A 12963-nucleotide genomic window follows, 5' to 3' on the forward strand; every position below is an offset into this window, starting at 1 on the left:
CATTTGGTATTTGTCTTTCTCTGCCTGACTTAGTTCACTGAGCATAATACCCTCTAGCTCCATCCATGTTGTTGCAAATGGTAGAATTTGTTTCTTTCTTATGGCTGAATAGTATTCCATCGTGTATATGTACCACATCTTCTTTATCCATTCATCTAGTGATGGACACTTAGGTTGCTTCCGTATCTTGGTAATTGTAAATAGTGCTGCGATAAACATAGGGGTGCATATGTCTTTTTGAATCCGAGAATTTGTTTTCTTTGGGTAAATTCCTAGGAGTGGAGTTCCCGGGTCAAATGGTATTTCTTAGTTTTTTTGAAGAACTTCCATATTGCTTTCCACAACGGTTGAACTAGTTTACATTCCCACCAGCAGTGTAGGAGGGTTCCCCTTTCTGAGACGGGTGCTATTCTTATCCCATTTCAAGTAAAGCTCAGGGAAGGGTACAGGTTGGGTTACACCTATTCCTCCTTCAATCCGGTCAAGGCTCTCAGGATAATCTATCTCCTTAATTTAAGCCCCTTGGGGATCTGCCATCATCAGTCCCCAAACCCTAGCTCCGTGCATCTCTTCAACATCTCCCACGTTGCGTGCGTTGGGGGTGCTACTGGGGTTGAAAGCGGGGCTGGGTTGTGGGGGCCTGGAATGGTCCCACATTTAATTGGGACTTTAGCACGTTAGCGCTGGGGAGCCAAGGAAGGTTCTGGAGCAGGGAAAAGGACAGCCAGCGATTTCTCCGTGGGCTCAGTCAGGCCATCCCTCCCTCTCGGGTCACCGCTTGGAGAACACCGTGGAAGGCGCCTCCGCACAGCCTCCAGGGAGAAGCGCACTTGTAGCCCTTGGCAACGCAGTCCGGAAAAACCACAGAGACGCGGCCCTAGAGTGCAGATAGGCCGCACGCGCCAGGGACGTGAGGAGAGCTAGAGAGGCTCGCCTGCTCGATCCTCACGTGAGCGAGCGGGCGAGGGCGGGACTTCCGGTAACGAAGTATTTTTTTTCCGGTTGTTAGCTCTCGCAGGCCCCTCCCTGCCTGGGCCTTGCGACCCCCGCCCCCCGCCCCCGCGGCCCCCCGCCGCTGGGCCTTCCGCCACCATGAAGAAATTCTTCCAGGAGATCAAGGCCGACATCAAGTTCAAGAGCGCGGGTCCCGGTCAGAAGCTCACGGAGTCGGTGGGGTGCGTGACGGGCGCTGGGGCTTGAGGCCCGGGGGCGGGACGGGCTGGGAAGCGGGACACAGGGAGAGGTGGCCAAGAACCGAAGGGGTGGGGTGGGGGGGGCGTAGGGGCAGAGGAGGCCTCTGTGGGCGGGGCGGGAGGGGAGAGGGGGCGGGGCTTCCGTGTGATGGGGTCTTCAGGGTGTTAGGGAGAGGCGGGGAGCGGGCAGAGAAGGTTCCTGAAAAGGCTGCACCTAGATGCGGGGGAATCCGGGCGACCAGAGCATGGACGCTGAGCCCGGATAAGCGAGTACAGCTGGGGTTCCCGAGAGTGGAGAGGCGCAGCGTCCGTGGCGATAGGGCTCCAGACCCTGGTTTTGGAGCTCGAGGGAGGACCGGGTGGGAATCTCCAAGGCCTGGAAGATTGAGGCATTGTTGGAAGGGCTCATCAGGGTCCTAGGAGATCTGGGTGAAATGTGGGGGCTCTGCGGGGCTGTAAAAGGTCTGGGAGGAGAGTGGACGTGGGTGGGTGGAGGTCGGGAACTGGGAGAGTCAGTGACTGGCTGTAGGTGGGGGCCTTGTGGGTTACAGTTGAGTGGGACTGGAGGCCCTAGGGAGACTGGGGAGGGCAGGGGAGGTGGTGTGCACGCCCAGGCTGCTATGGAGAAGGAGCAGGGCCTGGCTGCCCAGAGCAGAGGGTAATGAGGAGATGGGCAGGCAAGGGTGAAGACTGAGAGCTGCTGGGGTGAGCAGAGGGGCTGGGGACTGAGGGGCATCCAGGGTAGGGAGTGGCCGAAGATGTCACCCTGCGGGGGCTGGGAGGAATAAAGGAAGGGATTGTGAAGAGGTGTGTCCTGGGGGGTAGGAGGAGAGCCAGGAAGGTGGTAGGATGGTGGGGCGGGAATCCTGAGGCAGTGGGGGGGGGTGCATGGTCAGGACGTCAGGGCAGCTGTCACAAGGACTGGCGCTTCCGCGGGTTCTCCGGAGGGAACGCTGAGTGGGACGAAGCCATGAGGGCCACGTCCATGAGTCAGGGAGGGAAGCTCAATGGGGACAGTCTGGTCTTGGGAGCCAGATGGAGGGAGGAGGGCCACCTAAGAAGGGACCAGGGAGAGCGGTGGGCCAGACCAGGGCCTCTGTTCCTTTGTTCCAGTGGGTGGAGGTGGGGGACTGGTGCGGCCGGGACTGTGTGTGACAGGAAGGGACTGGGAGCCTTGTCGGTGACGGTTGTGTCAAACTGGAGGCCTGGGAGGAGAGGAGAAGGAGGTGGGGTAAGGATCCTGGCTTCTGTGTCACACCTGGAGGGAAACTGAGGTCAGTGTTTGTGGGAGGGTGTGTGTTAGGCACCATGTGTCATCCGTGTCATGTCACCACCGAAGGAGAGAAAACCCGTCTCCCGGGGAGAGTTACCTTCCAGTGGGGGAAAATGGGCAGATAAACCCACAGACATGTGACAGAAGGTGGGTGGGTGGTGCTCAAGGTTGCGAAGCAAAGCAGGGTTAGGGGATAGCGGGTGATGTTGGGGACAGTCAGGTGCTCTACACACACACACACACACACACACACACACACACACACACACACACCCCTCTACAGCAGCCCCAGCCCCTCCCAGACACACAAACACACACACACACACACACACACACACACACACACACACACACACACACACACACACACACACACACACCCCTCTACAGCAGCCCCAGCCCCTCCCAGACACACACACACACACACACACACCCCTCTGCAGCAGCCCCAGCCCCTCCCAGACACACACACACACACACACACACACACACACACACACTCTCTCTCTCTCTCTCTCTCTCTCTCTCTCTCTCTCTCTCTCTCTCTCTCTCTCTCTCTCTCTCTCTACAGCAGCCCCAGCCCCTCCCAGACATCCTCCCTGCCCCCATCCCCACCCCACCCCCGTGGTAGGAACCAGTGGGCCTGTGTGAGCAACAGCAGGGAGACCAGAGGCACACATGAGGGAGATAGGCCCGTGAGCCGAGGTGGGCTTCAGGGCTCTGTTGTGCCTGCCACGGGAAGGCTTGGTGCAGAGGACTCTCAAGCCCTGGTTCAGGGTTTAGAAGGATCCCTATGGCTGCCCAGCAGAGCCATAAAGGGGGTGGGTGAGGAAATGTCTTGGAAAATGACACTTTTATAGAAAGATCTCGATAGCACATAGGGCTAGGGCAGCACTATGGGACTCCACTCTTCTTCAACCTGAGATTCTCAGCTGAGGGGAGGGCTGGAGAGAGGCCAGGGATGGGTGGGAAGCAGGTCCCAGAGGCCTTAGGACGAGAAAGGAGGGCTGCCGGTGCGTCTGAGTGGAGCGGGAGGAGTGAGGCTATGAACTGAGAGTCCTGGCTCCTGAGAAAGTTCTAGAGGTGTGGCACGGATGATTCCAGCTGCTGGGGTGGGGAGAGGGTCCTGAGGGAAGAAGGAAGGGGAGGTGGGTGTCAGAACAGGACTGCCCTGCTGGGGTGTCAAGGCCAGGTCATTGCCATGCTAAGTAGATCCGTTAGTCATCTGACCTGGAGGTGCTCCCCATGTTTATTTCCCAGGGCAGAGGGTGGGAACAAACCCAGGGCCTGCCAGTGGCCTGGCACTGCCTGGCACACAGTAGGAGTTCCATAAATGGCATGCCCTAGGTATGCTGTCTCACTGTTGTGGACAGTAAGTGTCAGACTCTTACCCAGGGAAGGGAGTGAGGAGGGGAGCGACACCTCCAGGTCTCACCAGCCCCTGAGAGCGTTTGGGCGCTCTCACACTTGCTGTACCCTGACGACCCCCGTGTGGGTGATGACTTTGAGGCCCAGGCTGGTGCAGGATTTACGCAAAGAGGCGGAGCTGGGAGCAGAACCGCCATCTGCCTTCAGAGGCTCTGCCACCTGCCTTAGGACTGCGTGGCAGCTGGGGGTGGCCCCTGGGGAAGAGGGATGTGTCTGACGGGGCAGGAGCAGAATTGGGATGGGGACTGGTCCGACGCTGGGTCACCTCACTTTCCCTTTGTCTCTCCCCAGGGAGAAAATCCCCAAAGAAAAAGCTAGGCAGCCGGCGCACCGGCAGCCTCGCCAGGGACCCACCGATGAGGCGCAGATGGCGGCCGCAGCGGCGCTGGCCCGGCTGGAGCACAAGCAGCCCAGGGCCCGGGGCCCCACGTCACAGGACTCCATCCGGAACCAGGGTGAGCTGCCGCCGTCCTGGGGTGGAGCCGCGCCCCTGCCTGCAGGACGTTGCCCTAACGCCCCTCCATCCTCTGGCTGGGCCACTTGGTTCCCAGGTCCCAGACCCCAGGCATGGCCTCAATGAACATAATTACATGGCCAATGCCTTGAGGGCTTGAAAGTCACAAGTGTGAGAGCGGGGAAAGGCACAAGGGGTCTGATGTGGTTGGGGTAGCACCGCTGGCGGGGAGGCTGGGGAGGGGAGGAGGTTGTTGTCGGGTAGAGTCCGGGGGTGTGCAGAGGTCGGCATAGACCTTGAGCCGGAGGGAGGACTCTGGCACCACCCCCACACAGAGGTCCAGGCCAGGGAGGCGCGAGCCCAGCTCACAGGTGGATGAGGGGGCTCTGGGTGGGGCCCACCACTGACCCACCTCTGTCTCTTCCTCCAGTGAGAAAGGAACTTCAAGCTGAAGCGGCTGTCAGCGGGATCCTGGAGGCCCCAGGGACCAGTGTGGTAAAAGCACCTGCCTGGCAACACGATGCCCCGAGGGGTGGCTGGGAAGGGGGGTTGGAGCCTGCAGAGGGCCCTCCCGTCCCCTCCCCTGCATTGGTCTAGCTGACCAGCTCCTCATCACCAGCTGAGTGCCAGGCCCTGGGCTGTAAGCACCAGGCCCGGGGGTGCGGGTGGGGGGCACACAGAAGAGATGTCAGGCTGATAGAGGTCCCCTCTGGCCTTGGGGAGCCCCTTCCGGAATGGCGGAGGCAGATGTGGTTCAGGCGCTCCTGACTGCAGCTTCCATACTCAGCACTTCATGCCTGGCCTGGGCGCAGAGGGTAGATCTGGGCCCCACTAGCTCATTGGCACCCCTGTAAGCCATGAGGGTGGGTGCTGTTGCAGTTGCCACTTGCCAGAAAACTGAGGTCCCAAGAGGTGAAGCCAGGTGTTCTCGGTCATGTGCCTCGACAACTGCAGGGGCAGGACTGGAGCCCCAGTCTGTGTGACTCCAAACCCCATATCCTTTGCACTGCCCTCCACTGCCTTCCTAGGAGGTAGGGGGGCTCTTCAGAGCCTGATGTGACCTGGGAGGCCTTCCTGGAGGAGGTGGCCTTAAAGGAGAGCTTGGCAAGAGAGAGTGTCTTGAGCAGCTTGACCCTCGAGATCTCACTGGATTTGAGAATGGAAGAGACCTTAGAGAAAGCCTGGGAATTGAGGCCCAGAGGCCTGGATTTGTCGAGGGCCGTATAACTCCTGACGTCCCACCCCAAGCTCCTCCTTTTCCGGGTAGAGGGAATGGGAACAGAGGGAGCCATTGATTGAGCACTTAGTCTGTCTGAAGCTGCTGCACCCTTTCTGTTCTTTACCCTAATTCTGAGCTTGTCCTGCAGAGACATTTTACAGACCAGGAAAGAGGCTAGGAGGGGCCCAGTCACTGGGCCAAGGTGTCCCATGGCTAATAAGTGGAGGGGACAGAGTTGGGACCAGTGATGCACTCTCAGTGGCCTGGGACGGCCTCTGCCCCATGTCCAGGCTCACACAACTTCATGCCCATCCCCCAGGTACCTGAGCCTAACGAGGAAGGCCCGGCCCACTTGGAGGTGCCTGGAGTGTGCTTCACCTGCCCGCTCACAGGGGCCACCCTGAGGAAGGACCAGCGGGACGCCTGCATCAAAGAGGCCATCCTCTCGGTGAGTGCTGGCTCCGTGTCCCCACCCCCAGCCCCGCCTCCAGGAAGCCCGGGTGGCACCCATCCCGTGATGTCCCCACATTCTTGCTTTGTTGTGTTTCTGTTTTCATCTCTCTAAAGAGGTGACACAGTACATGTGGTACAGAATTAAAAAGACAAAAGGGCAGGTGGAGAAAAGCCACCTCCTACTCACATGTTGGCCACCGTCCCCTAGACAACCACTGTGAGTGGTTTGGGTCCCTTTTCAGAGATGTCCTAAATCCATGCAAGCCACTGACATCTGCCTCCCCTGTGCTGTTTCTATTTTTACGTAGAAAGGTAACGTGCCATGTTCATTCCTGGCACAGAAACTGCCAGGTATCATCAGTACAGAAAGAACTTCCATGTTATTTTTTTTCCCTTAAAGTTCTGTATTTAGAAATAATTTCAAACTTAAAGAAGAATTGCAAGAACAAAAAGAACACCTGGATACGCCTCACCCAGGGCGTGAGTTTCCTGTTATTAGGACAAGCGGCCGCAAACTCGGGGGCTTCCAACAGCCCAGGCCTGTTGTTCCCTTCCGGTTCCGGAGGCCAGGAGCCCGCCCCGGGCCCACTGGGCTAAAATCGCTGGCGGCATGCGGGGCCCTCCTGGAGGCTCCGGCGGAGGCAGTTCCCTGGCTTGATCCGGCTTTCGGGGTGTCTGTATTCCTTGGCGTTGTTGTGGCCCTTCCTCCTCCCTCCTCATGGCCGGCATTGAGTCTTTTCCAGGCTGCCATCTCTCTGGCTTTCTCTCTCCTCTCTCTCTCTTCCGCCTTTTAAGGGTTCTTAGGACTGTACAGGGACCCCAGCAGGACAATCCAGGCTGACCTCCCTATTTTTAGGCCCCCTGATTATTGGTCTTAATTCCATCTGTCCCTTAATGCCCTCCTTGCTGTGTAACTTATATTCACAGGTTCCAGGGATTAGAACATGGATATCTGCTATTCTGCCCACTGTACCCCAATTTGCCAGGTGTGGACATTGTGGCTCCATTTGCTCTATTACCCCCATTTATTATTTTTTTTAACAATTTGAGAAAAGGTAGTACATTCCCATTATAAACTGCATAATTTAATCAGCTCTTTATGGATGAGCATGTAGGAAGTTTCCAGTGTTTTGCTAGTGACAGTTATGTGGTGAACTACCTCATCTATACATCACTTCGAGCTTTAGGCTCGGTTCCCAAAGAGGAGTTGTTGGGATAAAGGACATATGCATAGGAATATAGATAGTTGTAACCAGCTGAGCCCCTGCAGGGGTCGTCTGGATTCACACTCCCACCAGCAGTGTGTGAGAAAGCGGCCCCTTCCCTGTATCCTCACTGTCGCTGTGGGCTAACAAACTTCTTTGATCTTTACCCAAATTGAAGGGTAAAAATAAGATCTCAGGATACTTTCAATTTGCACCTACCTTATTTTGGGGTTAGGCTGGCCATGTTTTCATTTGAGAACCCATCATGTACCCATTTTTCTGTTGGGTGGTTGTCCTTTTTATTTATTTGTGGGCACTCTTTACATATTAGGGAAGTTGGTGATTTGCCCATAACATGAATTGTAAATGTTTTCCTCCAGTTTTAGTTTTTGAGTCTGCTTACAATCACTTTGCCATGTAGAAATGTTTGATGTCTGTGTGATTAAATGTGTCAGTCTTATTTTATGGCTTCAGGTTTTGTGGCCTACTTAGAAAGGCCTTCCCACTTTGGTATTAAAATAAGTTTTCCATGGTTTTTCTAGTGCTTTTCTGTTTTGAGTTTTATTGTTTTGAAGTTTAAAGCTTCAATCCAACCAGAAGTTATTCTTGTGTGGAGCATGAGGCATGGAACCATGTTATTTTTTTCCTACTTTGATAAAAGAAGGGGGCCTTTTAGTGAAAACATCTGTTTTTATTACAAAGTAAAATCCTAGGTGGAGTTGGTTCTTTTCTGGACGTTCTGGTCCTTTGTCCCTCGTCCACTCATACACCCTGGTCTCGATTTAATTGTGGCCACGGGTTGCCTAGAAATATGCATCTGAGCAGCAGCTCTACCTGGGCGGTGGTTGTGGTGGTCCCAGGAGGCAGGGGGGTTGTCTAAGCCTGGCGTCGTCTCGCTGCTGCTTCTCTGCCTCCTCTCCTTTCTCTGCAGACCTGCTCTCTCTGCCCCTCTTCCATGCCCCCTGCGGCCCCACCCCTGCAGCTAAACTGGGAAACGGCTGGCAGGTCTGTGTCTGAGTGACCCCCAGAGATGGCCCAGCCCAGGCTGCAGCACCCCCTCCTCCTTTGAGGTGAGGGCAGGGCTGAGGCCCAGGGCAGAGCCATTGATGGTCAGGGCTTTTCCCCTCTTTTGCTGACTAGCCTGAGTGGGGGGCGGGCGTGGCCCCCAGGCCCCTGAGGGAAGTGTTTTGGACACTGTCATTCTTCCTCCCAGCACTTTTCCACTGACCCCGTGGCTGCCTCCATCATGAAGATCCACACGTTCAACAAAGACCGTGACAGGGTGAAGCTGGGCGTGGACACCATCGCCAAGTGAGTGGGGGGCCTGTCGGCACCTCCACTTGTCTAGCACACCCCCACCCCCCACCTGGGTGTCACCCCCACAGGCTGTCATTGGGACCTGCTCAGGGGGCCTGGGGGGAGCACAGCTCAGGGGGCCTGGGGGGAGCGCAGCTCAGGGAGTGAGGCTTGGCCCACCTATCACTCCCCCTGCCCTCAGGGAAGGGCTTGGCCTTTCTGGGCCTCAGTTTACCTGTCTGTAAAACGGTTGACCACATCAGGGGTTTCCAGCCCTGACTTTGAGATGGTCAGAGGAATGTGAAGGAGCAGGACCCACCCACCCACATTGTCTGATTGCGTAGATCTCTGGGAGGGGGTTGCTGGGAAGTCCATGTTGCTCCTGACCCGCTGAGCCAGCCCTGGGGACCTGTCAGCCCTCGTGGTCTGCTCTTCCAGCTCTGTGCCATTCTACTTGTTCGGTGTCCTCCATGGGAGGCCTGATGGGGCAGGAGGCTAGTGATGGGCCCCCGTGGTGCGCAAGGTATGATGGCAGCCCCTGACCTGGGCACCCTCTGAGCTGCTGTGCCCTGTCTCACCCCAGGTACCTGGACAACATCTGCCTGCATCCTGAGGAGGAGAAGTACCGGAAGATCAAGCTGCAGAACAAGGTGTTCCAGGTGAGGGCCGCCGCTAAGCGGCTTCTTGCTGGTGCAGCTGGGACCCAGTCTTGGGATGGGGGCAGCTGGCCTGCAGGTAGCCAGTTGAGGCCAGAGCCAGGTGGTAGGCGGGTGAACGTGGCAGGCAGGGAGGGCGGGCTTTGTGAACATAGGTTGTACACATGTGTTATATTTTGTCTACTGTCCCCACTGCCCCTGCCCCAGTGTGCTGACTTAATTTGGGTTGGAACACATCCCCCACCGCAGAGATTGTTCACACAAATGCAGGCTTCTGGTTTCTGTGGAGAAATCTCAGGGTCCCGCCTCATGGCTCACTACCTGTGCCCCTAGCAGGTCATGTGCTGACGCCTAGTGGCCAAGGACTCCGCCTGGGCCTTCCCACCCCCAGCATCACACAGCCCGTCTCCACTTTTGGGCCCCCTCTGCCGTCCTTTGGCTCTTCCACCTTCTTCACCCTGCTTGACCTTCTGGGGTCCCATGCCCTATGTGAGCAGCTGGTAGAGACCCTGCAGCATGTCCTTAGGCATTTTCTGGGTGCCCCACTGTGCAGATGGCTTTGGGGGCTTGGTCTCATCTAGGGGTCAGCAGCCGCTGAGGCCTAGGGATTCTGGGCTGGGTGGCACCAGGTGGGCAGCAAGGTTGGTGGGGCTCAGGAGGCCCTTGGGCCCTGCATGACCTCTGGCTCCACTCCCAGGAGCGCATTAACTGCCTGGAAGGGACCCATGAGTTTTTTGAGGCCATCGGCTTCCAAAAGGCACTGCTTCCGGTTCCTGACCAGGGTAAGAGGAGTAGAGAAGGGCCTTGGCTGAGTGGGTAGCTGGGTGGGGCTCGGGGGTGACACTGTGCTGCCCCAGAGGGCCCTGAGGAGTTCTACGTGCTGAGCGAGGCCGCGCTGGCCCAGCCCCAGAGCCTGGAGAAGCACAAGGAGCAGCTGCAGAGCGCCGAGCCCGTGCGGGCCTCCCTGGCCCGCCAGCGCCGGCTCTTCCGGCCTTCGCCTCTGGCCTCCCAGTTCGACCTGCCCAGGGACTTCTTCAACCTCACGGCGGAGGAGGTCAAGCGGGAGCAGAGGCTCAGGTCCGAGGCTGTGGAGCGGCTGAGCATGCTGCGGACCAAGGCCATGCGGGAGAGGGAGGAGCAGCGGGAGATGCGCAAATACACCTACACGCTGCTGCGGGTCCGCTTCCCCGACGGCTGCCTCCTGCAGGGTGGGTGCCTCAGCCGGGCTGTCCAGGGAAGGGACCCAGGAGACTGGGTGCGGCCCCCTGTGGGAGGGGAAGGTGCAGCTCCAAGTTTGCTGTGCATCTCCTGCAGGAGCAGAAGGCTGTGTGGTCTGAGCTCGCCCTGGGAGGAGGCTCCCTTTGGGAGGGTTCCCCTGAGCTCCAGCCCCTCTGACTGTCCCGCCCCCAGGGACCTTCTATGCCCGAGAGCGGATGGCGGCACTCTACGGGTTTGTGCGGGAGGCCTTGCAGAATGACTGGCTCCCTTTTGAGCTGCTGGCCTCGGGTGGGCAGAAGTTGTCAGAGGACGAGAACTTGGCCTTCAACGAGTGTGGGCTGGTGAGTGACAGGGCTCCGTCTCTGGGTTCTCCTGTCAGTGCAGACTTGTGAGGGTGGCGTCTTCAGGACCAGTGGTGGTGGGAGCAGGGCACCCAGGGCCAGGCTCTCAGGTTCAAATCCCACCTTTCCACCCTCTCAGGGGTGGGAAATATCTTGAGTGGGTACCTTCTCTGTGCCTCAGTTTCCCAGCTATAAAATGGGAATTGGCAAGTGTTGAGTTCCCTGAGCTGCAAAACCCAGATGGGACTGGAAATGCAGACCTACCAGGGAGCAAGCCAGAGAGGTGGAGAGTGGTTAGACCCCGATGCCAGGAGGTCGGCAGGTAAGAGGCCTGGGCAGGAATTCCCACCAGGTCATCAGAGGCCCCTGCTGTGGGAACGGGCTGACTGCACCTCCTCACCGTCACTGGTGAGGAGCAGCCCAGGCGAGTGTGGTACTCGCTCAGCGTGAAGAATGAGCAGGAAGACCTGAGCGCCATTACATCAAGGCTGGAGCACAGCTCAGAGGTCTCACCCCACCATAGGTGCCCTCAGCCCTCCTGACGTTCTCGTGGGATGTAGCAGTGCTCGAGGACATCAAGGCCGCGGGGACGAACCCAGACTCATCTATCCTGAAACCTGAGCTCTTCTCGGCCATGGAGAAGCTCTCATGAAATAAAAGCAGGGTTGGCTTTGGCCCCAAGGGTCTGTCTTGTGCTCTCCTGCTTCCTCCACCACCTGCTGTCCCCTCCCTCCTGGGCTCTGCAGGGACCACTTGTCCACAGTGACATGGGCGTGGGAGGGGTACGGGTTGGCTGTGGACCTGGAAGGGGCTCTTGGGGGGCGGCCACTGTGTTATCCTTCCCAGTAGCACTAGGCATGAGCCACTTTCAGCTGCTCTAGCCAGTTTAACAGAACACCCCACCTGGGGTGAGATGGCATGTCTCCCTGGGCAGAGGCAGGCAGGCAGCATAGGCCAGGTTCCTGCATGCTGTGGCTGGCCCTGAGGCTGCCCCATGGGGCTGCTGGTGACAGTGGGAGCAGAGGGGGCACTGGGCCTTTCAGGACACAGCTCGGTAATACTGAATCAGGAACCCGAATAAACAGGATGTCTGACAAGTCTCCTGGTGTGAATTCAAACTGTGATGTGAGCCGGGGCAGCAGCTGCAGAGCCACCAGCAAACAGCCTGGATGGCCTGGGTGCGGCAAAGTGCCACCAGGTGGATGTGCTCCAGGCAGGTGTGTGGGCAACAGGGGCCCACAGGTGTGAAGGGAGGGAATCCAGAACCGCTGTCACCACCCCCAGGGGGGGCCAACCATGCTGAGGGAGGGCATCCCAGCGACCCAGTGCCATTGGGCTGAGGCAGTTTCACGGGTTGGCGACAGGAGTCCCACAGATGTCTGTATTCCCATCCCTGGAACCTGTTATTTTCTATGATCAAAGGGACTCTGCAGTGGGGGGCATCCTGGGTTACTGAGGGGAGACCAGTGTCGTCATAGGGGTGCTGAGGCGTGGCAGGAGGCACAGGAGAAGAGAAGGTTAGGTAGCAGGTTTGGAAGATGGAGGGTCCGTGAACTGTAGAACATAAAGGCTCAGAAATGGGTCCCCCCAGCTCCCAGAGGAAACCAGTTCTGCCAGCACCCTGATTTTAACCCCGTGAGACCCATGTCAGACTTCTGACCCTTAGAACTGTAAGAACAAGTCTGAGGTGATTTGTTAAAGCAACCACAGGAAAGGAAGAGGGAAACTGGCCTGTACCATCCAAGGCATTCGGCCCTGGTCACACCTGGCAGGGAGATGCCTGGGCCCAAGACCACCCACCTAGATGATCCCCTTCCCATCCCCAGGTGGACCCCTGGCTGCAGTCCCTCCAGACCCTCCCCTGCAGGGGACTATGGGAGCTGGTCCTCTGCTTCCACTGGGTGGTGGACAGACTGGAGGCTTTGATGCCCCAAATGAGATTGTAAGAGAAATCCCTTGTAACCCCCGCAACCAGCAAGTAGCTCCTGCATGTGCCTGTCTCACACCTGGGTCACCAGCAGCTGTTCCCACCTGGGGCAGGACCTGGGCCTGTCCTCTGCTGTCTCACCTTGATGACCCAGCACAGGCCCGTTACTCTGGTCCTGACTACAACTTGGAGTCACCGGATTTTCAAAGGTGACAGTGCATGTGTAAGGTGGCTCTGGTCCAGGTGGTCATGTCCACAGGTGTAGTACACATCTGTACTCAGACAGCTGCACCCCACCTC

General features: G+C 57.8%; 1 protein-coding gene across 4 annotated transcripts; it reads left to right on the forward strand.

The window, feature by feature from the left end:
* Nucleotides 1-989: 989 nt before the first annotated feature.
* UBXN6 (UBX domain protein 6) lies at nucleotides 990-11411 on the forward strand. Of its 4 annotated transcripts, none has more exons than XM_057489815.1 (10): nucleotides 991-1175; nucleotides 4186-4349; nucleotides 4779-4843; nucleotides 5887-6015; nucleotides 8439-8536; nucleotides 9105-9180; nucleotides 9875-9959; nucleotides 10035-10385; nucleotides 10588-10736; nucleotides 10918-11245. In XM_057489815.1, the coding sequence occupies exons 1-10, from the start codon at nucleotides 1093-1095 to the stop codon at nucleotides 10951-10953; spliced, it is 1236 nt and encodes a 411-aa protein (XP_057345798.1). In that variant the 5' UTR covers nucleotides 991-1092; the 3' UTR covers nucleotides 10954-11245. The 4 variants fall into 4 exon arrangements, with proteins under 4 accessions (XP_057345800.1, XP_057345798.1, XP_036739697.2 ...); XM_036883802.2 differs by lacking the exon at nucleotides 10918-11245 and adding an exon at nucleotides 11260-11411 and having other exon boundaries at nucleotides 993-1175; XM_057489816.1 differs by lacking the exons at nucleotides 991-1175; nucleotides 10918-11245 and adding exons at nucleotides 1333-1463; nucleotides 11260-11411 and having other exon boundaries at nucleotides 4190-4349.
* The last annotated feature ends 1552 nt before the right edge of the window (nucleotides 11412-12963 follow it).

The sequence above is a fragment of the Manis pentadactyla genome, chromosome 12 (genome assembly GCF_030020395.1).
Source record: "Manis pentadactyla isolate mManPen7 chromosome 12, mManPen7.hap1, whole genome shotgun sequence".
Lineage (NCBI taxonomy): Eukaryota > Metazoa > Chordata > Mammalia > Pholidota > Manidae > Manis > Manis pentadactyla.

Coding starts and splice junctions, on each gene's coding strand:
- UBXN6 (XM_036883802.2), top strand. CDS start 1,093: ATGAAGAAATTCTTCCAGGAGATCAAGGCCGACATCAAGTTCAAGAGC. Junction 4,350..4,778: donor GGACTCCATCCGGAACCAGG/GTGAGCTGCCGC, acceptor CTCTTCCTCCAG/TGAGAAAGGAACTTCAAGCT. Junction 9,181..9,874: donor TGCAGAACAAGGTGTTCCAG/GTGAGGGCCGCC, acceptor CTCCACTCCCAG/GAGCGCATTAACTGCCTGGA.